This window comes from Hippocampus comes, unplaced genomic scaffold (genome assembly GCF_001891065.2).
Source record: "Hippocampus comes isolate QL1 unplaced genomic scaffold, H_comes_QL1_v1.1 scaffold127, whole genome shotgun sequence".
NCBI lineage: Eukaryota > Metazoa > Chordata > Actinopteri > Syngnathiformes > Syngnathidae > Hippocampus > Hippocampus comes.
In genome coordinates, this window is record NW_017805500.1 from 285,950 (window position 1) to 313,111 (window position 27,162).

A 27,162-nucleotide genomic window follows, 5' to 3' on the forward strand; every position below is an offset into this window, starting at 1 on the left:
GGGATGTCTCCTCGGGTTCAGTTTTCTCTGCCGCCAGTCGGGAGATTGATGAGGCTCCAGTTGAGCCTCCGAGGGGACCGGCGTGGGGGGTGTGGGGGGCGGGCAGGCTCCATCGAAGGCAGAACAAGCAGAACTAATGGGCACGCACCGGAGGGAAGCAAGATCGCAAAGGAGCGGGCGCACTTGTGGAGTTTACATTATGCTCGCATTTCAAGCCAGATGAACGGATTGAGCAACTGGAGGCGTTGCGGATCTTGCTCATCCTTCCTCCCTTGTGTCCTTCCATACATTCTCCAATTAATTTCAGCCATCTTGGAGTTATTTGTCGCCGTCAGTGGCGTGTCCTCACGGGCAGGTGGGGGGCTTGGGGCGGGCTGGGGGGGCTGAAGGACGGCCATGATACCGAATCCGTATTGCGGCGTGCACGTATGTCATGCTCGATCGTGTCCTTTTTCCGCGTGCGCGCCGTGACGCCGAGTACAGTTTGTCCTCTCTTACGAAACAAGCCATTAGCCACACATCTGTCTTCCCCCGCAGACTTAAAACGACCGCCTGGCGTCTTTTTCTTCTGTGGTTAAAATGCAAATGTCTGGTGTGCGTTGTGTAACCGAAGGGTCAAGTTGAGAAAAGAAAGAGACCTTGTGATGATTAGACGGACAGTGAACAAAAGCGAGATAATGACGGGGAGGGGTGGGCCCGCGAGGATGGCTAGCATGCCAGACTCGGCAGGGGGTTCACATCCGAGCACCAGGTGGGGAGTTAATGAGAGGCTAACTCACAAGTACGCTTGTAAACGCTGACACACACAAACACGGCGAGGCGGAAGTGATTCCTTCTGCTTTCGCACGTTAAAAAAAAGTTAGCAGGGGAAAAAACGATAATGGTCACAATAACGACTAAAGTTCGCCGTACGGTACACAAAGCGATTAGGAGAGAGCGAGGCCAAGAAATGGAGAAATGAAACACGTCCACACAGCCACGTCGTTGCTGGCTCATTTGCAGACACAAACGCACAGTCAACAAATGCATCCCGTGAGTTTAAACGACAAGTTAAATACATGAACAATACATGAAAAAAAAAAAAATGGCACCCTATGGCGATATCGTGACACCTTTACCTGCCCTCAAGCATCACTAACCGAGTGTGTTTATGCTCCGCTTGTCACACGCCGCTCAAACCATAACTCTCCGCGTATCGTTTTCGCGAGCATACAATGGGGGGGGGGGCGTTTTTTTTTTTTTCCCCAGGGCTTGTCACACCCGGTCTCCCCTCGCCTCATCCTTCATTTTAACTCGCGTTCGGTCACACTCACTCTTGTCACGGCGCGAAGGTGCTAAAAGCCAGGTGGCTTTTTTTTAAAAGGCGAGAAACAGGCGCAGGACAAACTGCCAAGTAGCACACGAGGGAGGGCGAGGAAAAATGATTGCGAGCCGAGATGTCCTGACAAGCCCGAGACGTGATTGGCCAAACTACAGGAGCGCGGTTTTATGGGGGACACGGCATCTTGTGGCCGAATTCTCCATTTTTGCTTCCCTCCAGGATGCTACGTCAGCCGGTAAACGGGGTGCTCGTCGTCCTCCCGCGTCGCCGCCGAGAGACTTAGCATGAGCCCGGCTCGAAATGTGTTTTTCCCTCAACATGTAAGATAAACTTGTGGAAGTTGGGATTGTTTTTTTTTTTTTTTTTTATAGCGCGTGGGTCGCCTTTTTTCAACAGTGCTACTATGGTAACAGCAGGGGAGTGGGTGTTTGCGGTTAAACCGGTTTGGGTGTCACGGTCGCATCGCTAGGGGAGCCGCTCGCGCGCATGCACGCTCTTGAATGCTATTTCATTAATGTGTGTCGTGGAAAAGAAGCGCACGGGACAATTCAATTGCTTGATACCAGAGCCGGTGATTACATCAGTAACACTGCTCGTCGGGCTGTATGGATTCACAACACACTCAAACACACACACAACACAAAAGAGTTGTGTCTCATTCTGTTTCTCTATTTTCACTCGCGCCGGGCTTTGGTTTCGCTCGACTGGATATCAACTAGAAAGGAATGATGGAGTCGTTCTCGGCAGACGCACGAGAAAGAAAGAGGCGCGCGCACAGACACACACTCGTTCACGGGGGTCTTCCGGGGGTCTCTCGCAGGAGATAGAGGGTGTGTGTTGGGCTGTGATAGTGGCAAGACAACAAATTTGCCGTGTCGTGAGAGAAGAGGATGTTTTTTTTTTTTTTTTTGTTCTTTCTCATCCACATGTAACCAGATCAATATTCTACTCATGAGCTCTATTTTCTTACGGTCAGACATTGCGCAATCACAGTGGTGCCTTGAGGCACAAGTTTCGACTGATTCACTCAAAACAGGCCCATCTTGAATCTCGATCCATTTGCTTTCGTTCATTTTCAAACCGGAATGGAATCACATTTTTTTTTTTTGTTTAATGATTCATTTTGGTCACATGCTTTCCTTGAATCCCAAAGCTAGAAAGAAAAGGACAGAAGGGGGTTAAAATGGACCGAAATAGGCAAAGGCGTGTCTGAGAGATGGCTACGGGGGGGCCGTTGGGAGACGCAAGGAAGGATGCCAAAAGCTGCCTGACTTCCTGAGAAATGAGGCTGAGTTCCCTATGATTATCTTAGATGTATGTAGCAGTTATGGTTTTTTTTTCCCAGAATGCATTTCGTTGCTTGATGCATGCTAAAAGTGATTGCGCGGCACTATACAAAAGCTTTGAGTGGCTGTTTCTCCCTCCAATGGAATGGCAGTTTCGTCAACGACAGGAATGCCCTCACAGGCAAAGTCGCACATGGCGATCGGGTGATCGATCTCACGCCGTCAGTGGAGCAAGCGGCATCTCGATGCGCCGCGGCGCCTCGGTGTGCCGCTTCGCTTTGTCTTCATTTGCACCTCCGCGCTCGCGCTCGTAGCGAACGGAAGGAAAGAGATTTCGGGGGCCGCCCCGTTCACCTTCACTGTTTCATTCTCGTCCGGGCGTCTTTACTGCCTTCAAGACGGGCTGTCTATAGATGATTTATGTTTCTCTGTTCTTTTATTTTTAGCCCAATTACTACATTTCGCTCGTTCTCTCTGTCTCCTCTGCTCACTTCTCAATATTGTCCTCCCTTTGAACGCCTTTGCTTGTATTTACAGGCACTTTTGAAATGTTTATTTTACTTTTTTTTTTTTTTTTTGCCCCCTTCCCCTCTCTCTTTCTCTCTGAAAGCGAGCAGGTCAGGTTGAATAAAGCTCACTTCTGCGGATGTGGGACCGTATTTGTCCCTGTTGTGCATCGTCGCTCCAGGCGCCCGAACCCAGAACAGGAAAAAGCAAAGCACACGAAGACGGTGAATTATACTGAATAATTAATCACAGACAATAAAAGCTTAATGGTAATGCATTTACCGTCTGTTTGCTCGGCGTGGTTGGCGGGGAGGGGCGGAGCTTTGGATGTACTGTAAGCGGGTGATTGGTTCGAAAGTGACGTGGATTAATAAATGAAGAACATGCGAAGAGACGCAAAAAAAGTGCTCGAATGTGTCTCAAGTTTAGTCTATTTTTTTTTCTCATATAAAAATAGAGAAGCGAGATTTCGATTGCGTACATTCTCAGTTGAAACTAGTGCCTGCTAAACGCGTAGTCGTACTTCGCAGCGGTGTCGTGACATCTTTTGCACCACTTCGGTTTACGTGACGTTTGATGTGTGCGCCACCTGTTCCTGTCGCAACTAATCAACAGAGCTCACGAACAAACCCGACTCGGGTCATTCGACAACGCCAAGTCTTTCCAATCAGTGCGAGTGTGATCTATGAAGGGTCAAAGGTCAAGAGTGGTCGTCGCCTACACAGATAACAGCACAGAAAGTCTTAATCTTTAAGGCAAGATAATCCTTTTCGGAGTGTCAGTCTGTTCGTCGAATTGGGGGCAAATGCGCTATGCTAGCATGTTCGACGACACACCTTTGAAGAATGATATTTTTCTCTTATATTTCATTTGTGGTTTATTTTTACTTACTGTATGTTTACTTTAGTTCAAAATTTTTATTTATATTTTAATTTTTTATGTGGGCAATTGGATTAAAAGTAACAAGTGGACTGACGCTGCACCGTAGAATTCTGTAAAATACTTATTTTATTTGTATGTTTTTTTTTTAATTTAAAACTTTTGTAATTTTTAATCCATGTTTTAAATTCACTTCACACTCATTTAATTTCATTTTATATTTATATTTTGAGTGGATTGACTTTTTGGACGTATTTGAAATTCTTTTCAAATTTCTAATAATTTTTTTCTTTATGTTACAACTTTTAAAAATGTGTATTTTTTTATTCTTAATATATCTTAATATATTTTTTTTTTATATTCTTTTTCTGCTCAATTGGATTAAAAGCAACAAGTGGATTGACATTAAAAAAACTTTTTTTTCTATATTTCTATTTTATTCCATTTAAAAAAAAGTTTTTCATTATTTTATTTTATTCATGATTCATTATGTATTTATTTTATTCTTTTGACACTATTCCGTCTTCTTTGCGATTTCAGTTTATGTCCTTTTAGGTTAGACCAGTTTTGTGCTCATTATTCAGCCCCCACGTTTCCGTTTCTGAGTAATGCTGGACACACACACACACACACACACACACACACGCACACACACACACACACACACGCATGCAAAATGCCCACAACAGAAGAAGCGGGCTGTGAGAGGAAAGTAGCAATTAGGACCATGTGATGAAGGTTATTCTCAGTCCAGTTTCTGATCAGTGTCATCCGTGCACGCCGAGGCGCAACTGCCGCCGCTGCGGCTGCAGCCCGCAGTTTCCATGGCAACGTGGGAACCCATCTTGGTCTCTATGGTAACTTGTGGTTGGCACCCAGGAAGAAAGATTGAGCGAGAGAGTGGGAGTGAAAACGAGGAAGAAGGAAAGAAAGAGATGAGGTGGGAACACTGGAAAAAAAAAATGATGACCAAGAAAAAAAAACAACAACAACAACAGGGGACGAAAAGTCCTTCTATGTAAGGAGTAATGAGAAAACTTCAGGGATGACAACCCGATGGGCAAAAAGTCGACACAAGTGCACACCACACTAAACCGTCAGACATCTGCGGCTTCGAAAATGCTTCACCCCGAGATGCGCAGGCAGAAGGTCAAGGCGAATGGAAACGCGGTCCGTCGTGCGCTACAATGTCGATGCTGTAATCCGATTGGCCGCGCTGATGGATTGGCGCTTGCGTTGACCTATTGCGTCGAAGCGAATTATTGTGGCGACGTGCTCACCTTTTCGCCGTGCCTGCTTTCCTCTTGCGCTCTTCCATCCATCCATCCATCCATCCATGCATTCATCCTCTTTTACCCTCTCATTCCTTTCCTGCCACTAACCAGATTAGTTGCCCACGCCCCCCCCCCCCAATTGGTTTTGCCCTTTGCGAGGCCGCAGAACGGAAGGAGTGTGTGTGCGCGTGTGTGTGAGATCTGCTGTTCCTACCACATGTTTTTCTCCCTTTTTTTTTTTTTTTTTTTTTTTAAGAGATCCACTCCGGCCGCCTGTCGCTGTCAGACACACAACGCGTGTTTATGCGCGTTGTGTAATTAATTAGACTGCTCGCTGTGTGACGGAGAGCGATGAATATAAAAACTCTCAATTATTGAAGCCCCCTGCAAGTGACACACGTTTAAAAAAAAATAATAATAAAAAAACTAAGAGAAATAAAGGCGTTTCATGTAAAGCCGTTCACCTGAATAATGACGCCAATGCAAATCAGACATTTTTAAAAAAATGAGATGGACCAGCTCCGCTGAGGCTTAGATCTCTAATTGCCTCTCAAGGATGCTGTCTTTCAAATGGGGCGCACACACACACACTTCATAATAATCATCACATAATCTGTGCCAATCAAATTACCCGATGGCGAGTGCACAATTGATTTGGGCCTATCGGGTACCGTAAGTTGACTTTTCCAGTGTCAGGCAATGAAATCTTTGTCATTTCTCTGGGACAGATCATCAATGCGCTTGTAAAAATCTCTTCATTGTACTGAACAGTAGAAAAATTAAAAAAAATAAGTCAACACACTTTTTTTAGTTGGCGGTTTTTGCCATTTAATTAAAGTGAGACCAAAATGAGTCATTCTACAACTTTTTTTTTTGTAAAAGGGGGGACGTGAACTAAAGCAATTTGCTTGCGCAAGGGTGCACACCCTCAGGATGTGCTCAGAATGAACCGGTCTCATTCCAACTCATGTTAAAATGGAGTCAGCACAAAGCAAACACCAAGGGCATCTGAATGACCCCGAATAAAGTTCAGGTGTTCTAGTAGGCTTTTCTGGAGTTTTTTTTTTTTTTTTTCCTTTTCACTGCAGCCTTGAAGGCTTCATGCTATTGTTATGTGTTGATGATGCTGCCACCGCCATGCTTCAGTCGGGTTATTTAAATTTTTAAATTTAAATTTTTTTTCAATTGGAAAAAAAATGATCTTAAATTGTATAAAAATAACGCGCCGTTTAAACAAGGGGTGTGTAGACTTTTTTATGGAGTGACAAACCTGCATGTATCAAAGAACAAAACGCGTCGTGCCGTGCAAATCTCAAGAGGTTTGCGTCGCAATATCCGTGCGCATATTTGTGCACTTTGCGTGATGTCCCGACGCAAGAAGCCGAGGTCAACATTCAGCGAGCTCGTAGCGCCAACGTCTGGTTCCTCCGGTTCCTCCCACAGCCGTCTGCTGAGATCCGTTTGACCCCGCGGCCCCAAAGCTCTAGGCGGGCGCGAGCGTGCGACCATGGGAAACCACCAGGAAGCACACAAGGGGCAGCATGGCCGGAGTGATGGATGAAAGCAGATATTTTGGTGTTTTGAAAAATGAAATCTGGGAGTGAGTGGGTATAAACGGCTTGTTGTTGATTCGCTATCCTGGTTCTGGACGGTTGCCCTTGTCGGATTGTTTATATGAAGTGACAGATGATGAGGTGTAGAAGAAAGTGTTTTGTTTTGTTTTGGTTTTTTTTAAGACAACGTTTGTAACATTATGTAATTTTCCCCCCCCTTCGTTCTGTTTTGGGCCATTTCCCAGGACCCCCCTCTCAGTCGCGGGTCATCGCTATGACAACAATGTCCGTAGCGAAACTCTTGAAGTGCGTCGCAGTTGCGGCAGGAAGTGTAAGCTCTTGTGTAAATAATCAAGATGCTTTGATTGTGCACTCAATATGTCAGACCAGCGCTTCACCAACTATGTTAAAAAAAAAACAAAAAAAACTTGGCTCCCCAAATAGCCTCTTCAATGACAAACATGAAAATGTAAAAAAAAAAAACCTCAACCGAACGCTCAAAAGAAGAAATTAGACAGAGGCGTTTTACGTAATCCGATGTATTTTAAACCGACGCGTGCCGCCCGCTTCTCCGCAGGAGCGCGTGGAGTATTTATTCCTCATCATCTTCACCGTGGAGGCGTTCCTGAAGGTGATAGCCTACGGCCTGCTCTTCCACCCCAATGCCTACCTGAGGAACGGCTGGAATCTGCTCGACTTCATCATTGTCGTCGTCGGGTGAGTCAGCGGAGATTGTTTCTTTTCTTTGCTTTTTTTTCTTCTTACTCATTTCTTAACTGAATTCCTCAAAGTGACCCCCGTGATACTCCGACAATGGAGTGGTTTCTTTTCTCTGAGTGACGTCTTCTCGTGAGGCAAAAAGCCCGCAATGGCAGCCCGAGTGAGTCACAATGCCCCCCTCCGCCGCCCCCCTATTTCCCATGACCATCATGTAATCTTTCGCAGTGAATCAAGTTTGAAAGCCGCACTAAACCTTGGCCTACAGTGGATTGGTGAGCCTTAAACTGATTAGCTTGTTAGATGCTGATAGCAGAGCTGCTCTGTGTTTTTCTTTATCTGCCACTCGGCAACTATAGCCCATCTGCTAAGCCTTTGCGCGCGCGTGCGTGCGTGCGTGTTGGCTAGCATCATGGTGCCAGCGCCTCTGGCATAAACACAACCTGTACCACACTTAGACGGTTATCTACCCTTTCTGTTTGCTTGTCTGAGCCTTTTTTTTTTTTTTTTTGTCTGTGTCTGGATGGAGACTTTTTATGATGACGCGCATCCAAAAACAAAGCGCCACCACGGCGCTCGCGTTCTACTGTACAGGTGATGATGAGTTCTTTCCCCGACCTTGGCTCAAGTGTGGCTCAAGGAATATTGCGCTTCACTCAGTGTTTTTGAGGGGGTGGGGTCACCTTTCAAAAACGGAACGGGTGTCCCACCCCATTCGCCGAGGGTGCGCAAACATCAATAACACCAATTAGAGCTTGCTACCAGCAGCACGTCTTTGAATGTGACACTCAACTCTTAATGGACTCATCATCGGGTGCTAAGAGACGATGAAAAATTTGCGGGCGGGAGTTCACTTTAATGGGATGAAAGTCAAGTCAAGGTCGATTAGTTGATGACGGCGTGATTTTCCGCAACATGTATTGCATCACGGACCAGTTTCACGTCGACTTTTTCGAATAACCGAACCAATCATTAAGACACAAAAAAAGTGATTGGATTAACAAACCGCTGTTCTTATACGCAACGGTTTTATTTTTGTACCTTTAGCCCGACGCAGATGTGTCAAGACTGTGCCGCTTTATTGGCCGGATGCTTTGCTGCAGAGAACCAAAATTGATTCGTTTTGCAACGGCGTATAATGACACCAAGTCATGTTTCGAAGTATTTTGTTCCCTCCCTCGGAAAGGTCATGACATTGTTCGAAACACCTCCCCGCGGGTTTGTTTCCTGACTTGTACACTTAACAAGCAGTCAAAAACCCTCAATGCATAACATTGCTGGATTGCCTTATTTGGTGTGAAATTGTGTACGGAACAGAATGGTTAAAAAAAAAAAAAATTGTCAGTCAAAACAGTGACGCATAAATATACACGTCTCACAGTTCAGGATATGTGCATCTGTGACAGCGTCGTCTCGCTGTGTAAGTGTGTGTATGTGTGTGTGTGTGTATATGAATGTACTGTTGTTTTAACTGCCAAGCCAGCCCGTCCGTGTGTGCCCAAGAATGAGAAATGACAGTCAATGCCCCCTCTGGAACGGTCAGCATATGGCCGAAAGACTTTGTGCTGGTGCCAAGGCTCGAAGGCAGGCAGTCAAAAGCTGTAATTGTCTTTTAATGCCGCGTCGCAGCAAAAAATGCAAATCAGCGGATCCTTGACGACGCACTTTTCGCGGGGAGTGCGTCAAAGGCAGGCGCGAGTCTAATTGAGAGGCAGGTAGAGTGACACAGAGATGCATTCCGAGTGCGCCGTTCAAGCGGTCATTTCATCTCCGCTAATTGATAATTGTCCATGACTAATGCGCACTGAGTGGCCTCCGAGGCGAGCCGCAGGTGGGGAAAAAAACGGTTTTGTATGGTAATTTTCGAGATGGGGCGATGAGAGGTGAGGTAATTACCTGTGCTTAGTGTACACAATTTCAATACCGAAGTCTTCATTTTCATTGGAGGATTCATAATCACGAGCTAGCTAGTCACAAGCATTAGCGCTACTAGCTATGTACATTAGCTCTGTGTCACATTGTGTACATTAGTTCTGCTTAGTGTAAATCATTTCCATAACTGGAAACCTTCATTTTCATTGAGGGATTAATAATTACTCGTCAGCACGCTTTAATTTTGCTCTTAATTTTGATTCACAGAAGCCAGTTCCCCAAAAAAGCGAAGCAAGAGGCATCTGCGTCAAGCCTCAACAAAAACAGCATTTAAAGCCAAGTGTTATTATTAATATTTTCCCATGTGTGAATGACAGAGGCAGCAGATAAAACACACACACACACACAAAAAAAAAATAATGATTGTGTTTATATTCTAGCCGCTGATATTCCTCTGAGAAACGCATTTAACTGATTTCCAAGCTCGTCTCTGTTTACTCCGTTTAAATGATTCATAAACGAAATGGATGGTTCAAATCCGGGCTTTGGCGGAATTCAATTTTGCAGGGGCTGAAGTTGAAATGAAAATTAAAAGCGGGTCGGATGAGGCCTGCGTTTTGGTTTATTTCACATCAACTTTTGCTGCTGTTTATTTGCACATCAATATTTTGATGTCACCGTGTGCTTTCAATCTGATGCAAAATAGGCAGAACCATAATCATAAACTCTTGTTTATTTGGAGTGGGATGTCAATATTATGATCGTATTTTATGACATTATTTCCATTTTTTTATTTTTTTAGGTTGTTCAGTGCCATCTTGGAGCAGGCCACCAAGGGTGACGGGGCCGCGCCGATGGGAGGCAAGGCTGCCGGTTTTGACGTCAAGGCTCTGAGGGCATTCCGAGTACTCCGACCCCTCCGACTGGTTTCAGGAGTACCCAGTAAGTACACAGAGTGGTAGAGTAAGAACAAAACGACACAAATGGAAGCGTCTGGGGATCAGGTGTGGATGAAGATGGGGATGAAATGAAGCACTGAGCTGATATTGATGCTCGCCGCAATAACAAACACACACTTTTGTCTCCCTGCGCTTTATCTGATCTCATCCTGTTTGCTCTCCCGTTGGATTATTGATTTCTTTTGGCCCGCTAACGCAGATGGGCTCACAGACAACTTATCTGCCGCTTGTAATGTGCGTGTGCGTGTGTGCATGTGCAATTGTTCCCACACTGCACCCCGCCGTGACCCCTTTCACTTGGCATTAAATTGGTGTCATGGTGACCCTGTCCTCAGGAGAATTTAAAAGGATTGTGTCCAAAAGACGGGCAGCGTGGGCTGTAGAAAATTGTCATCTTCTGATGCAGATGATTTGCTTTTTGGTCCCATGGCAAAAAACGTTCGGATTCTCCAGCATAATGGAAATCTTGCTTCCCCCAGGTTTACAGGTCGTGTTGAATTCCATCATCAAAGCCATGGTCCCCCTGCTCCACATCGCCCTCCTGGTCCTCTTCGTCATCATCATCTACGCCATCATCGGCCTGGAGCTCTTCATGGGCAAGATGCACAAGACCTGCTATCACGAGCACGCAGGTTACAGCGCTCTCACGTTCCCTTTATTCAGCGCCGTTGATTAACGTGTTGTCGATACGATCCCGGTGTTTGACCGCAATGAGACGCCAACAAGGCGAGGGAGAAAATGGCACGCACACTCAAAGCAGTCATATGCATTAAATATTTAGCCCTCATTTATGTTGGTGAGTATGAAGGATTTTAGCAATAATTGGTGCGGCGCTCGCCGTAAATGATTGAACCAATTTTCAATAAAAGGCCCCCAGGTGTAAATGGACTTGAATGTCGTGATGGTGATGATGATGTTATAGGTCCCCGGAGAGGCATTAGCGCTCCTCTGGGTAAGTGCCGGCGGAATACTCTGCCGCCGTATACATCAACCCCCGGAGAGAGCTTGTTTTGTAAAATTAGCGCACAGCGCCGTTTCACTTTTTTTTTTCTGACGGCGTGTATATTGATTCTATACATTTTAACCTGAAAGCTGTCTTTTGGGATCATTATTTTAAATGTGACATGACAAAATGGGATAGATTTGTACGTCTGCTGTCATTTCCTTGCCGGTCGGCCCCGTTTTATTTCTCCCAAGTGGCGACATTCTGGAGTTTAAAAGCAAACGGAAGAGCATTAGATGCAACATGTATTAAATCATCTAAAAATATATTTTTTACTCCCAATGATGTATCATAATTTTATTCCATCTCATATGATGATTAAAAAAATATTTCACGTTTGTGAAGCATAACTGCTGGACATAACACATTAATTGTTGAAGTCACTTATACTTTACGACGAAGATGTTGGCTTTACTTCCCCCTTTATTGGCATCAAACGTGTTAAATATTAGTGCAACAAGTCGTAAATCGAGCTCGCCGTGACGTCTGGAAATGTGATGCTCGCCGCAGGCACGCTGGCGGAGGAAAAACCGGCGCCGTGCGCGCCCGACTTGGCGTACGGGCGACACTGTAACCACAACGGGACCGAGTGCAAAATGGGCTGGGAGGGCCCCAACGACGGCATCACCAACTTTGACAACTTTGCCTTCGCCATGTTGACCGTGTTCCAGTGCATCACCATGGAGGGCTGGACGGACGTGCTGTACTGGGTGAGCCGGGCACCACACCACCGCCACCATGATAGTTTTTATTTTGTTGCCGTTTTTAAATTCACTGACCGTATTTTCCGTTCTATGAGGCGCTTAGGGGTGTAAGGCGCACCTTCAACGAATGGCCTATTTTAAAACAGGGTGCACCGCATTGTAAGGCGCATAGAATAGAAGCTACTATAGTGGCTGCGGTTGCGTTATGCATCCACTAAATGGAGTTTCGCGTAAATGTATGTAAGGATGGCATTACGTGAGCCCTCTAACTGGGGTGGTTGGATTTACCGTTGGGTTATGCCTGTCGGTTTGTAACAGGACGCTTCCAGTCGACACCCCCTCTGCTGTTTGCTTCCATCTTGTGCACACACACACACGCACACTGTGCGGCAATTGCATTTGTCACAAATGTACTTCTCTTTATAACAAGCACCCCCTTAATGTCTCCGCTGACTGCATCAATTTCCGAGCGCCGACAACCTCTTTCCCGTTTGAACGTCCACGCTCACCTTAACACGGCCGATATTTCTTTTAACCCCCTCACCCCTCTCCTCTTCCCTCTTCCTCCTCTCTCTCTGTCCCTCTGTCCGTCTCTCAGATGCAGGATGCTATGGGCTATGAGCTGCCATGGGTCTATTTTGTCTCTCTCGTCATCTTCGGCTCCTTTTTCGTCCTCAATCTCGTTCTGGGGGTGTTGAGTGGGTAAGAGCTTCTGCTTTGTTTGGTCTTGTGTGCGCGTGTTGTCTATGAAGCGGTGCAGCCAGACTCCCACCGCCAAACATTTTGAGAGCACCGCCTCCTCATCTCCTTTATCGAAGCGGGGGAAGGTGTTACGGGAATGCGAAACTCTCGCACCTCTCGCAGGTGGAGCGTCCCAAGACTTCTGTCCATTGAGTTTTACGCACGCCGCCATCAATTCCCTCAAATAACATGCCCAAGCCGCGTCCGTTGTTTCTGTTGTGGAGGAAGCCAAACAAGTGTAATTGTCATCATCCATCATGAAAGAACATGACGCAGACCGAAACAATTGATGGATATTTCCAAGCCAAGCAAGTTTATTACTTACGGAGCGACGCGCGTACATGCGCACGTCGCCATCTGTTATGTTCACGTCATTTGAGCAGAAGAGGCCGTCACGGTCGATTGGAGATGGACAGATGGGCACACGCACACACTGGCATCCGAGCTTTTGACCAGCTCCCTATCCGCGAGTGTCGCGCGTGCACGCATAGTTCTGTTTTCTCGAGTCGGCACCGCACGGTTCACATCAGGTTCAGGCGGCGACGGCGGCGCCCTCGAGAATAAAAGCGGCAAAGACGTGTTTTAACTAAGTGCTCGTCCGGCGGGTGACCCGGGTTTGCTTTGCCGAGTACAAGCACCACCCGGCCTGTCGTGACACGCCGGGATTTAAATAATTCACCCCCTGGGTCAGCCGTGGAGGCAGAACTCAGAAAACTCCGCACAACAGCGGGATAAAAAAAAAAAAAAATGATGGGAAGAGAAGGTCAGCTGTCGGGATTGACAATTTTTATTCTTTTAACGCCAAACCTAAAACTATCAAACAATCCAAGTGCAAAACAAGTCAACATGACATCCCATCATCAGCGATACTGTAGTTTACTATTGTATATATTTACTTCCAGTTGAAACTAAACTCCACTCATCGTGCTAACCCATAATTGGAAATGCCATTTTCAGGCTAACGGTTAGCATTGGTGTCGCGCTGTCGTCGAGATACATTGTACCAACACTCAGTGGCATACATTATTTATCCTCTGCGAAAAGTGACTATTGCTGCAGCTTACTGAGGAGCTGAGACGTGTTCATCCTTATGTCCGGATTATGCTGCCCCATCCCTAAAGGTAAAGATGATTTCAGATACGAAAATACTTGGATCTCAAGGCACCGCTCTACTTGGATCAAAATATCCCCAAATTTCGAGATCAAGCGATGGATTGAGGGCTGCAATAACGTTCGGTCCACGGGAGTCTTGCTGCACAACGTCTGACTCTAACGCCTTTTCTCCTGAGTAATTAATTAAGCGGGCAATTAGCCGATTTGAGCCTGACCCTCCAGCTCGCGCTCCCCTCCCTTCCCAGAAAGACACCTGCCTGCCTGCCTGCCACCGTCGCGCGCCGTCGTTCTGAAAACGAGGCGTCATGTGTATTCATGAATTCATGAAGCGCAGCAGGCCAAACGCTGAGGATCTGGCGCAAGTGACGACACATCACGAGCAATTACTCAGGATCTAACCTTTTCCCATCCTCTTCCCCCCACACCCCCTCCCCACTTCAATTCCTTTTTGTTGTTATTGCGGCTCCCCCTCCCCCCTGTCCCCCCCCCCATCTCTCCACCAGGTGAATGATGCAGTAGGCTACAAGTGGCCATGGGTGTATTTTGTCACCTTAATCATCATTGGATCCTTCTTTGTGCTTAACTTGGTTCTGGGGGTTTTGAGCGGGTAAGGGCAGGGTCCGCGACCACTTCAGACTAACCTCTCCTTTTCAAGCTTGGTGTAGACGCTTGGTCCGCACAATTCAATCATTCAATGCGCCAAAACATTTTTTTTTTTCATGTTTCTGAACTCGTTCAGTACCAGCCAATTCTGGACCAAGTTTGAAAAGACGTTTAAAAACGTCTTTGGGAGTGAAAGCGAAGCCCAGGTACATTCTGGTGTCATTATTTTTGTATTTTTAGTTCACGTGGTAGGCTAAAGAAGCGTTTCAAAATGGCTGGGACTGAGTTTAATCGAATTTGAATCTCAATTGCAAAAAGGAAAAGAATCGCAATCACTCGGGATTATTTTTTAAAAATCATGCAGCCCTACGTTATGCCTCAAGAGGACTTTTGGGGAGTCTTCCCTCTTCTGTGCTTGTTTCATAGGTACACCGTGCAGCTCGTTTAATTCCAAAGTCCCCCCGCTTGAGCATGTATGTTTCAGTCATTATCCTCTCAGCCAACTGTGGTGAAATCACACTTAAGCATCTGCTTCTTCAAGTCGAGCAACGCCGACAACTTTACGGATATTAATTCTCCGACGCCGATGTCGCTCTGCCGCCCGGTTGGAATGACACGACACGTTTCGTGGGCAGCGCCGTTTGGCGGGGAAAAAAAAATCTTCAGACTCTTGTGAATGAACAATGCGAATTGCAAAAGTGCGTTTGCTGAAGAGACGCCTCGCAGAAGGCGAACATTTGCTCGCGAATATCTCGCAAAACGGATGCCTCCAACCGATCCTCCTCCTCTGAGGCGTGATACTTGGGCTGATACGCCAGCAGCGTTGTCGGGTATGGGGAAAAAAAAAAAAGGAAAGAAATAATAAAAGTCTATTTGGCACAAACAGCTCGGGGTGGCTTTGCTGTCGGACTCTTTGCCCGACTCGTGACTAATGATGCCGTTAACACACTACACCGCCTGACCTTTTCCCCAACTGCTTCATCTGCAGTGTGTTGGAGGAAAAAAAGGGCTCGAGCGGGGGTGGAGCGGGCGGCCTTAGACTGGCGTGATAATTGATGGCTAACCAGGAATCAGAGTGAGGCGGCGGCAACAAGTCGAAAAACAACAGGGAAGCCGCGTCGGATGTTTGAAGACGACGACGACGACGCGTGTCCGTCTTCTTTCCGATTGACCGTGAAACAGCCCGACCGGTTAGCGACCTCGCGCGACGAGTCGGCAAACAGACGGCGATGAGCTCGGCGATGCGCGGCGACCTCGGAGCTCTTCCGCTGACTCGCGGAGGTGCTCCAGGCGGGGAGGAGCGTAACTTGGAATGAATTCGCATGACACCGAAATGCGACCAGCAGGAGGCTAAATGCATCAGACGTTTATGGAGTATGAGAACAACTAAGAGGGGGGCGTGATCTCGCATTTGCACACTAACACTCTGTAGCTTCTTTCCCCTTGACAGGTTTTCCCTCCTTCCACCTTTCGGAGGCACGCCGTCAAAACGCGTACGTGTTTGAACGAGACTTTCACCCCGGATTTGTTTTCCCGTCTCTCTCCGTCTATGATTCCTGGGCGTGCATCCTGGCACCCTGCTCCATCCCAGAGAGTTTTCCAAGGAGAGGGAGAAGGCCAAGGCACGGGGTGACTTCCAGAAACTCCGAGAAAAACAGCAGCTGGAGGAGGATCTCAAGGTGGGGGGGCCACTTTTGCTCATCTGGACAAAAGTCTTATGCAATGTTTTATTTTTTTTTAATGTTGTGCGTGTTTGTGAATGTAGGGCTACCTCGATTGGATCACTCAGGCTGAAGACATCGACCCGGAGAATGAAGAGGAGGGTCTGGATGACGATAAACCCAGAAACTGTGAGTCCATCCTTCCTCCAGTCCTCTTGCGCTCTGCGGCGCAGGTCTTTGGGGGGCTTACTCCAACAATAGGTATTAAACTAGTTCAGAGCACCGCTGCGGTGGAGGCATCGGATTTTGAAAGGCTTTCGGCCTCGGGAGAGACCACAGCGCGGAGCCATTGACACGTGTCGAGGGCCGATGTGGAACGTCTCCTTATCCGAGCTCCGCTGTCTCATCAAGGCAACGCCATGTTTCATATCCGAAGAAAGTCCCGAAGTGCTTTTCTTGACGGGACTCGAGGCCCGTTCCAGGAGCGCCGCGGTCGTTCTTTTTATTTGATTTTATTTTTTTAAGTGGCTGATGTCTTATTTTGCGCACGCGGGGTATTAAGATTCACATGCAGTGTCTGACTCTGGAGTTTTTTTTTTTTTTTCACAACAAGCGTTTGAGGTGGCAGTGGGGGGCCAAAGACTGACAGAAGCAATAAAAAGCAATGTTTCACTTGATAACAGTCTCATCCCGGGACTGGCAGCCCCGCCACCCCCCAGTCTCCCTCAATGCCTCTCCATCCACCGCCTCCATGCAAGCGTGCTTCACCAGCGCCCCCCTCCCCTCTCTCTCTCTCCAATGCCACTCAAGTATCCCTCAATCTTTTTTTTTTCAACACACTCCAGTTGGCTGCCTCCCCATTCTCCACATTCTCTCACTTAACGCTTTAAAGCACTTCAGTTCCTTTCGCTAGGCGACATTTCTCTTCTCAAACGCTAAATGACCAATACATGCCGTGCCGCTTTTTTTTTTCTGGCATCCTGTAACGACACAAGCCGCCTCGGCAACTTATGTTTGTGAAGACAAGAGACATCAAACATAAAAGCCCTTGCTACAAAACAATATAGCGGCAATGTTTGCACATGAAAGCCCGCAATTTGCAGCTTTTTAATATCCCTGGGAGCGCCCGAATAACAAAAGAGGCTTCTCGTCGGCTTAGAAATACAACCCTATTAGCTGTTGTGTGGCTCGGGTCCGCTAAGCTCCGCAGCGGTAAATCGCTGTCAACATCGTAAGGTGTGATTACACATCGTGCACATTGGGGAAGGATTTTATTTATTTTCGGGATGCGTGTTGAGCGTGTGTCCATGCTAATATGTTTCGATGGTTTGTTTTGGCATCTGAAAATGATCATTTATTCACCACAAATATTGTCGAGCTGTTGAACTGTCTATGATCGCCACGTATAGTGTCAGGCAGAACGACTGAGAACCACTTCGGCCCACTGCATTTTTTTTTGGGGGGGGGGGGGGGGTTGGGGTATTTTTCCTTTCTCATGTAAAATGTTCTTACCTGACTCTGTGGTTGCGTTCCTGTGTCTCTCAGTGAGCATGCCGGCCAGCGAGAATGAATCGGTCAACACGGACAACGCGCCCGGAGGTGATGTGGAGGGAGAGACCTGCTGCACCCGGCTAGCGTAAGTCCTCGGCCGCTTGCCAGACCGGACGTGGGATCTTTCCTTGAATTGTGCCTCCGGTTGAGCCAGCAAACTGTCAAAGAGCCCATTTACATTCATCTCATAGCGACCAAGGACAACGTTTCTCGTTCCAGGTGTGCCAAACGGTAAACTAGCCGGGGTATCAATCATCTCATCACATAGTTTAAGAAAAAAAAAAAAAAAGAAGAACCTTTATTGCTCACTCCCCCTCTGGTTCTGATCGACTGTCTTTTGTTTGGACGGCCCAAAGCGCTCGCCTGCTCACCGGCAGCTGACTCGCTCGCTCGTTCGTTTACGTCAAGATCCCAACTACCGCTTTCTTGCTTCGACCCCCCCCCCCCCGCCTGACTGGCCCGCTCCGGCACGCCCATGCCACACGGCACAGCCGCCGCACGCCGCGCCACGGCAGAGTCTGAGCCACGCGCTCTCTGACTGGAGGGATCGTGACATCCACGGCACGCTGTTGTTTTTTTCATTCTCCTCCCGCTGTCCATCTGTTACTTTGTCTTTGTTTGGCTGTTTGTGGGTATTTGTCTGAGCCAAAACTGACCCCCACCCTCGCAAAAAAAGCAAATGATGTCATAAACTGTGCCAGAATTTTTTTCGAAGCTACAGCTCGTGTCATGTATCGATACAAATACAAGCATAAACAACGCCGGGGCCACATTCGCGTGGCGTGAAGAAGTTGAGTAGTTATCCTTCTTGTCGCCATGGAGACGGAGCTTTGGCCAACTTCCACTCCTGCTGATCTCTTTAGACTGTATATCTACCGTATGGGGTTTGGTTCTTTACTTTCTCTTTGTCCTCAGTCTTATGTTCATGTTGATGTTCCGGTGGCAAACACTCAAACCAAATTGGACCAAGATGTCATTCCAAACTTGTCTACCCTCAAAAAAAATTTGCATGACTTCTTTGACTGGTTGCCACTTTTTACATGTCCTCACAGGGTGATTTGACCAAAATCGAACATGGGTTTTGCCCCGCCTCCGTCAAATCACCCTCAGTGTTGCGTCTCGATGTGTGTGTTGTGCGTCTGTGTGTATAATCCATTCTGTTCTCTGTGTTCCAGAAATAGGATCTCCAAATCCAAGTTCAGGTTAGTACATGTTGTTTGCCATCGTCTCCGCTCACCTGCTCCCGACGACGTGTGTGCGCACGTGTTTATGTGTATTTGGCAAATAAAGAGATGCTTCTGCAAATCCTCGGCGGAGTCGATCCCGCGCTAGGAAACGGCGCAGCGCAATGTTGGCTTCTGCGCGCTATTTAAAAAGACGCCTCAGAGCCAGGGGAAGATGGTCAAACACAAATAGTGGACGGGAAGAAAACAGAAGGAGTTAGACAAGTCGATAAACACTTTCCAAGCAGAGCATAAAATGCAAATAACAATCAGACCGCCTTGAAATTGAAACCCCTCCCAAACAACGGGCGCGAGGGGGACGTCATCACCACTCCTATTGACTTTGTCTCTATTCTCGCCTTTTTTCCCCCCCCTTCAGTCGCTACTCTCGCAGGTGGAACAGGCTGTGCAGGCGCAAGTGTCGGGCGGCCGTCAAATCGCAGCTTTTCTATTGGCTGGTCATCTTCCTGGTTTTCCTCAACACTCTCACCATCGCCTCGGAACATCACCAGCAGCCGCAGTGGTTAACGGACGTACAAGGTAGCTTGTTTAAGATGCGCCGGGGGCTGCCCAAAGTTACGATCCGCTGGCTTTTTTTTTTCGACAAAAACCAAACCTTTTTGTTTTTTGTTTTTTTTGGGAGGCTGAAACAGTAATTTGGACAGGATAGCAGATGTTCGTCGCTAACTTATTTCACTTGCTTCAGACATAGCCAACAAGGTGTTGCTCGCACTCTTCACCGGTGAGATGCTCTTGAAGATGTACAGCCTGGGCCTTCAGGTACAACACCCGGGAGTGTAAATTGAATTTGAAACGAGGTGACGGGAAAAAAAAATGGCATCGAGATTGGGTTTCCACCCCCCCCTCCCACCGCAGGCGTACTTCGTCTCGCTCTTCAACCGCTTCGACAGCTTTGTGGTCTGCGGCGGGATTCTGGAGACCATCCTGGTGGAAACCAAGATCATGTCGCCGCTCGGCATCTCCGTGCTGCGTTGTGTACGCTTGCTGCGAATCTTCAAAATAACCAGGTCGAATTATTCGAAAATGTCGTCTTCCCCCCGGGGGTTTGCAACACACTGAATGGACTTGTGTCTTTGTTGCATCCAGATACTGGAACTCGCTGTCCAATTTGGTGGCCTCCTTGCTGAACTCCGTGCGCTCCATCGCCTCCCTGCTGCTTCTGCTCTTCCTCTTCATCATCATTTTCTCCCTGCTGGGCATGCAGCTCTTTGGCGGCAAGTTCAACTTCGAGGAGACCCGGCGGAGCACCTTTGACAACTTCCCCCAGTCGCTGCTGACCGTCTTCCAGGTCGCCGATCTAATCTGTCTTCAAAACAATTTCTCGGCGACGTCCTTTTTACCGATGGTTGTTCATCAGATTTTAACTGGTGAGGACTGGAACTCGGTGATGTATGACGGGATCATGGCGTACGGTGGCCCCTCCTTCCCCGGCATGCTGGTTTGCATCTACTTCATCATCCTCTTCATCTGCGGAAACTGTATCCTGCTGACGCGATGAACGGGGCTGAGAAAATCGCCATTGGAAAAAACACACCCGAGATGTTTCCCTCTGGGCAAATTGCGTCTGGAAAAAATATGGGTTGTCGTCTTCATACTCTCAACCCGGAGTGATTGTCGAGCAAGTCGGCAGTTTTTACACGCGGCTACTCTGAGGCCGCGCCGAGCGGCTCATACAAATTTATCCGGGGTTTGAGTCCTTCCGCCAAGGGGAAGTCGCATTAAAGTCCACGAGGATTGATGAAGTGACACGTTCAGCGGCATCCTTAATATCACCCCGTGGCCAGATATCCTTCTGAACGTCTTCTTGGCCATCGCTGTGGACAATCTGGCCGACGCGGAGAGCCTGACATCTGCCCAGAAAGAGGAAGAGGAGGAGAAGGAGAGGAAGAAACTGGCCAGGTAGGATTGAGATCGACAAGCGTTTTGGAGAGAGCGACAGGGAAGGGGAAGTGCTTAAAGGCTGGCGTCTGGGGGGTTTTGTTTTTTTTTTGTTTTCCTCCAGGCTGGGCACGCCTGACAAGAGGCACAACAACGAGAAGCCTCCACTGGAGGAGGAGAAGAGAGAGAAGATTGAGCTGAAGTCCATCACTTCGGACGGCGAGAGCAACACGGCCACGAAGGTACACACGACCAAGTGACATCACGCTCGAGTCTCTGCACCGCGTATCCTCACTCGAGGTCGCAGCCGCGCCATATTTTTCAAATACCAAATTTGAAATTTCACAAAGCACAATTGCGGCTTTTTCGTCTCTAAAAATGTTCGTGATTTTTTTTTTTTTTCCCCCCAGAGCAGGTTTGTTACATTTTTTTTTTCCTAGATGTTTAGTTTCCATTTAGGTTTTCTTCGTTTTAGTTTTTTACACTGTCAATTTTTTTATTTGTTGAGTGCAAGAGAAAAAGATGTTGTGGAGAAAAAATTCCCACACGACTGTTTGACCTTCACAAAGACGAAAACAAAGGGGCATTTTCATTAGTTTGCTGATTTTTCAAAACCTAATGTTTTTTTTTTTTGTTGTTGTTTTTTTAACACTCGTTTTTATTTTCCTGACATCAAAATCCCCTTTCAATTTCAGTCCTCATTACTTCGTTGATTTTGGGCGAACTCCAACCCTACCTTCTTCATTTGCAGATAAATATGGACGATTACTGCGGCGATGAGAGCGAAGAGAAAAATCCATACCCTGCAAACGATTACATCGGTAACGCACTCTTGCAAACTTGAATTGAAGGGGGGCTGGTGGGGGGGGAGTTCAGCGACGCGGCTGGACGCTTCACTCCCCTCGATCTATTCGCCAGGCGATGAAGACGACGAGGAACCCGACGTGCCGGTGGGCCCGCGGCCGCGGCCGCTCTCCGACATCCAGCTCAAGGAGAAGGCCGTTCCCATGCCCAAAGCTCGCGCTTTCTTCGTCTTCAGCCACACCAACAAGTAAACAATCCTGACATGATAAGATGTCCACTGGAGGAACCGCTGTCCCTGAAAGGGTTCAAATGCGCTCTGTTGTGTATTTTTTTTCTTCCCCCCCCCTCCCACTCCAGATTCAGGGTTCTGTGCCATAAAATCGTCAACCACAACATCTTCACCAACCTCATCCTCTTCTTCATCCTGCTCAGCAGCATCAGTCTGGCGGCGGAGGACCCGGTGAAGAACGACTCCTTCAGAAATGAGGTACTTTGAACAGCAACAACACAAATGTTCACACGCTTGCGGGCAGTGCTAAAAGCGCCAACGGCCGAACAAGGACGACCTTTACGGCGGCGACTCATTTCCTCCCTGACGACTGTCCAACAACTTGTAAAAAGCCCGTTCAGCTTTATTGGTTCACTTTCCTCTTAAATGCCATGCTGCTTGAATTCACTCCAAAACGTTTGCATTTCCAAACTGTGAAGTTGTGACTTTTCACGAATGTCTCCCCACGTCCTTGCCCGTTCGTTTCGCATCAAAACGATGAGCATCGCGGCTTCCATTGCAGATCCTGGGCTATGCAGACCACGTCTTCACGGGGCTTTTCACCATCGAGATTATTCTCAAGGTATGTACACTCCACTTTTACTTTTGAAATGGGTGTTTCATGGGTGGGCGTGGCACTTTAAAAAAAAAAAAATCTTAATGGACCGTTGCACCACGGAAATTATTTGCGATTCAGTAAAAAATATCTTTGTTTTCATAAAAATGGTCGCCAAGGATGAATTCTGAAAAGCAGAAGGGCAAATTCATGTAGGAGAGAGTCAAGTGTGATATGCACAAAAAAAAATGTTTGGATAACAGAACACTGATCCTGATTGGCTAATTACTCTTTAAAAAAAAACAAAAATGTATGGGCTTGGACATTTCGAGCTTGTCTTTCAATATCTTCCGTCCTCAACAGATGACAGCTTACGGAGCCTTCCTCCACAAAGGCTCTTTCTGCAGGAACTATTTCAACATTCTGGACCTGGTGGTGGTCAGCGTTTCCCTCATTTCCTCTGGGATACAGTGAGTCAAATCCTTTGTTTTGGTCGCCCAAAAAATGGATCGGCCGCCAATTATCTCACCCCCTCCACACCCCCCCCTGCGGTGAACCGACGCCACCGAGCCCTCACTTTGCCTTCACGGGTCGTTTGGTCGGCCCCGCGGCGACACAAATCAACTTGTCACATCGCTAAGGAGGCAAATGTTTAGCTTGGTAAATTGGCCCATGCTTCACAGACACGGCCTCACTCTTCGCAACTTTACACTCCAGCGCTCACCTAAACACCCCCCCCCCCACACACACACCCACACACACACCATGATGCCGTTTGTTATTAATAAAGATGTCCTTTGCTTCTTACAGCGAAGAACTCGTTGGAATGCTGTGATGTTTCTCATGTTTAATACGCTATGCTCCACTCTCTGTTTCAAACTCTTTAATAGACTCGACTTCTCGACGTAAGTCCATATTAGTGCTTGTGAATATGACCCGAAAGTCACTGTCACTCCCTTGGTTTGGTATTTCTACCGTTTGGGAGAGTGGAGCCAAACAACAAATGATTTATTATACTTCCTGTAAAACCCAATTGTTAAATGTCCTCTTAAAAAGGACAGTTGTTTTCATCCAAAGCTAATTATCATTATTAAATTCAGTCCACACTCCAAATTGAACTCTCCTGAGCAATAGAAATGGCAACGGAATGTGAAAACTCAAGTGTTTTTTTTTCTTTTTTTCTGTTCTTCTCTTTTTGCCTTGTTAAAGGTAATTAGTGTGTGGGATGTCGGTGGACGGACACAGTCAACTTCAGTCCATTTGCGAGAATTTCACGGCACCGCCGTGAGCAAACGTGCACGTGTGCGTGCGCACGTCGTGTATTGTGGCGAATATTGAGTAGATGAACGCCTCATCGCTTTCATTAAGTCGAGGAAATCTGACACTTGAGGGCCAAAAGCGGCCCTTGCGGGAGCACTTCCTGTCATTGGCCAGCCGCTTAATGGCGACGCGCACTTCCCAACCCCCCCTCCCGCTCCGAGTCCGCCCAAGCACCGAGCGCGGCTTTTATGTTTTATGGGAACCTAAAAGGTGTCTTTATTTGTGTCATAGTGGCAGTACGCCATGTCCTCGCGGCTACTTTGGACTGTGACACGTCAGCGGCATCATCCCACGCCCACGTCGGCTACCTTTAAACACCTTTCGACTTCCCGTTTGAAGGCACCACACACACCTTTCTTTCCTTTCCGGGCTGTTGGAAGGCGTCACACACTCCTTTCTTTCCTTTCCAGGCGGCACAGTCACCCCCGTCGAATGATGCGTTGGCATTTTGGTTGTATGTGTGAAGGAAAAAAAATGTCTTCTGTTGCTTTTTTTTTTTTTTTTTTTAGCATCTTTATCGTGAAAGGTCAACCCTCCCCACACATGCACGCACACACACACACACACACACACACACACACACACACACAAACACACACACACACACAGAAACACATATCACACACACACACACACATATGCAGGTCCTCACAATGTCATGAGTAAAAGAACACACACATACACACGTTTGTTTTTTTTTAAAAATCAAAATGTCAACGCATTTATTCAGTTTTGACTTTAGAAGCTTTTGTTTTGGGCACAACCTTTGAACTGACACTTTCCTCGCAGCACACTTTGCTATGCCCTTGTTTGTCTGGGTGTTTTGTTTATGCCGTCCGTGTATTTGTGTGTGCGTGTGTGTGTGTGTGTGTGTTTTGTGTGTGCCGTGTGTGTGTGTGTGTGTGTGTGTGTGTGTGTGTGTGTGTGTGTGTGTGTGTGTGTGTGTGTGTGTGTGTGTGTTTAGTTGATTGTGTGACAGGACTTGTTACCGTGGTGCTCCGAAGAGTCCAAAAAGCAAAATTAACCGTCTCATGAATTGTCTTAGCCAGCCTTGTAGAAATTTGTGATATTAGGGCAGAACTAAATTAATTGAATTCAAATGGACATGGTCGAAGAATGCAATTTTCAAATCACCAAGGCTGAAATTTTGGAGAAAAAAAAAAAAAATACAGCCCCTGCTTCATTTCAGTCGTAAATGCATTCCGCATTATTTCATTAGTCCATAGTGGAGTCATTTAAAAAAAAACAATGAGAACGGTAAAATGCTGAACAAAGACTCACAGTTGCTACGTCCACTTTCTCTCAACAGCCGACAAATATTTTGTTCGAAAAACGACGGTTTAGCATTTTAGCCGGCCGACCGCTCAATTGTATCGCCGTTGCAGGTCCAGTGCGATCAACGTGGTGAAGATCCTGCGAGTTCTCCGAGTGCTCCGACCTCTGCGGGCCATCAACAGAGCCAAAGGCCTGAAGGTCAGCGCCTCATCGAAAAACAAATCGAAGCGTTTGAAACGCCGTCGCTGACCGTGTCCGTTCCCCGCTTTCCTCAGCACGTGGTGCAGTGCGTGTTTGTGGCCATCAGGACCATCGGCAACATCGTCATCGTCACCACGTTGCTCCAGTTCATGTTCGCCTGCATCGGGGTGCAGCTTTTCAAGGTAGCGCGCCGGCGAACGCCGAGGGGATTTCGACCACGGGAGTCATTCATGCCCACATGTCGCGTTGCTCTCCAGGGCAAGTTCTTCTTCTGCACCGACAACTCGAAACAGACGAAGGCCGAGTGCAGGTAAGCCGCGGCCGCGTCGACGAACCGCAACCGCCACGGCGCCCGTCACGTCAACGCGAGTTTCTCGCCAGAGGCAACTACATCAAGTACAAGGACGGCGACGTGGCCAAGCCCGAACGAGCCCTGAGACAGTGGGAGAACAGCGAGTTTAACTTTGACGATGTGCTCCAAGGCATGATGGCTCTGTTTGCGGTGTCCACTTTTGAGGGCTGGCCGGGGTGCGTGTCTGAATACGGAAACACTCACAGACCACGCGCGCAGTCATTCGGTACATGGCCCCGGTTTGTTGGCCGTTTCGGCTCATCAACGCCGCCCCCCACCGTCCCCGCAGGCTCCTCTACCGGGCCATCGACTCTCACACCGAGGACGTGGGTCCCATCTACAACTACCGCGTGGTCATCTCCATCTTCTTCATCATCTACATAATCATCATCGCCTTCTTCATGATGAACATCTTCGTGGGTTTCGTCATCGTCACCTTCCAGGAGCAAGGCGAGCAGGAGTATAAGAATTGCGAGCTGGACAAGAACCAGGTAATGAAGGGACGTGTTCCCGATGCCAAAATGGATTCTACTTGGGATAGTTTCAGAAACGTCGAGTCGAGCGCTTCACCTTTTGTATCTTTTGCGCGTTTTGTCACAGCGTCAGTGTGTCGAGTATGCCCTGAAGGCCCGCCCCCTTCGCCGGTACATCCCCAAGAACCCGTACCAGTACAAGGTGTGGTACGTGGTCAACTCCACCTACTTTGAGTACCTGATGTTCACGCTCATCCTTCTCAACACCATCTGCCTGGCCATGCAGGTGAGCCCCCCCACCGCGAACACGCGCGAGGTCCTATTTCCGTCTCTTCTGCGCGCCAATCGCCTGTCGCTATCTGCGCTTCGCAGCACCACGGTCAGACGAAGAACTTCAACGACGCCATGAACATCCTCAACATGCTCTTCACGGGGCTCTTCACCGTGGAGATGATCCTCAAGTTGATCGCCTTCAAACCCAGGGTGAGACCCGCTTCCGTCGGAGACGATATTTGACGCCATGCGAATTGAAGCCGAATTCATTCCGATGCCGTGAAATCCGTTTCCGGTGCGCACTGGGATGCTGCCGCGTGTCGACTCACGCTCGCCGCGTTTGAACAGTTCCTTGGCATCGTCACCTTCCAGGAGCAAGGCGAGCAGGAGTATAAGAATTGCGAGCTGGACAAGAACCAGGTAATGAAGGGACGTGTTCCCGATGCCAAAATGGATTCTACTTGGGATAGTTTCAGAAACGTCGAGTCGAGCGCTTCACCTTTTGTATCTTTTGCGCGTTTTGTCACAGCGTCAGTGTGTCGAGTATGCCCTGAAGGCCCGCCCCCTTCGCCGGTACATCCCCAAGAACCCGTACCAGTACAAGGTGTGGTACGTGGTCAACTCCACCTACTTTGAGTACCTGATGTTCACGCTCATCCTTCTCAACACCATCTGCCTGGCCATGCAGGTGAGCCCCCCCACCGCGAACACGCGCGAGGTCCTATTTCCGTCTCTTCTGCGCGCCAATCGCCTGTCGCTATCTGCGCTTCGCAG

The 27,162-nt window shown here is 47.8% G+C and overlaps 1 protein-coding gene across 6 annotated transcripts in view; it reads left to right on the forward strand.

Moving 5' to 3' along the window:
• Window positions 1–27,162, forward strand: part of cacna1c (calcium channel, voltage-dependent, L type, alpha 1C subunit) — a 65,429-nt gene that overhangs the window by 21,344 nt on the left and 16,923 nt on the right. For 5 of the 6 annotated variants that reach the window (XM_019877019.1, XM_019877021.1, XM_019877020.1 and 2 more), the window contains exons 3-30: window positions 7,398–7,537; window positions 10,212–10,351; window positions 10,848–11,000; window positions 11,882–12,081; window positions 12,674–12,777; window positions 16,124–16,211; window positions 16,298–16,382; window positions 17,739–17,829; window positions 18,920–18,946; window positions 19,347–19,507; window positions 19,674–19,747; window positions 19,844–19,995; window positions 20,075–20,276; window positions 20,346–20,466; window positions 20,773–20,887; window positions 20,991–21,108; window positions 21,618–21,687; window positions 21,785–21,917; window positions 22,028–22,157; window positions 22,462–22,521; window positions 22,858–22,964; window positions 25,200–25,287; window positions 25,365–25,472; window positions 25,548–25,600; window positions 25,672–25,818; window positions 25,932–26,133; window positions 26,243–26,401; window positions 26,488–26,598. In XM_019877019.1, coding sequence (XP_019732578.1) covers window positions 7,398–7,537; window positions 10,212–10,351; window positions 10,848–11,000; window positions 11,882–12,081; window positions 12,674–12,777; window positions 16,124–16,211; window positions 16,298–16,382; window positions 17,739–17,829; window positions 18,920–18,946; window positions 19,347–19,507; window positions 19,674–19,747; window positions 19,844–19,995; window positions 20,075–20,276; window positions 20,346–20,466; window positions 20,773–20,887; window positions 20,991–21,108; window positions 21,618–21,687; window positions 21,785–21,917; window positions 22,028–22,157; window positions 22,462–22,521; window positions 22,858–22,964; window positions 25,200–25,287; window positions 25,365–25,472; window positions 25,548–25,600; window positions 25,672–25,818; window positions 25,932–26,133; window positions 26,243–26,401; window positions 26,488–26,598 — 3,339 coding nt within the window. The remainder of the gene's footprint in view (window positions 1–7,397; window positions 7,538–10,211; window positions 10,352–10,847; window positions 11,001–11,881; window positions 12,082–12,673; window positions 12,778–16,123; window positions 16,212–16,297; window positions 16,383–17,738; window positions 17,830–18,919; window positions 18,947–19,346; window positions 19,508–19,673; window positions 19,748–19,843; window positions 19,996–20,074; window positions 20,277–20,345; window positions 20,467–20,772; window positions 20,888–20,990; window positions 21,109–21,617; window positions 21,688–21,784; window positions 21,918–22,027; window positions 22,158–22,461; window positions 22,522–22,857; window positions 22,965–25,199; window positions 25,288–25,364; window positions 25,473–25,547; window positions 25,601–25,671; window positions 25,819–25,931; window positions 26,134–26,242; window positions 26,402–26,487; window positions 26,599–27,162) is intronic. The other variant, XM_019877022.1, reaches the window with a different exon arrangement.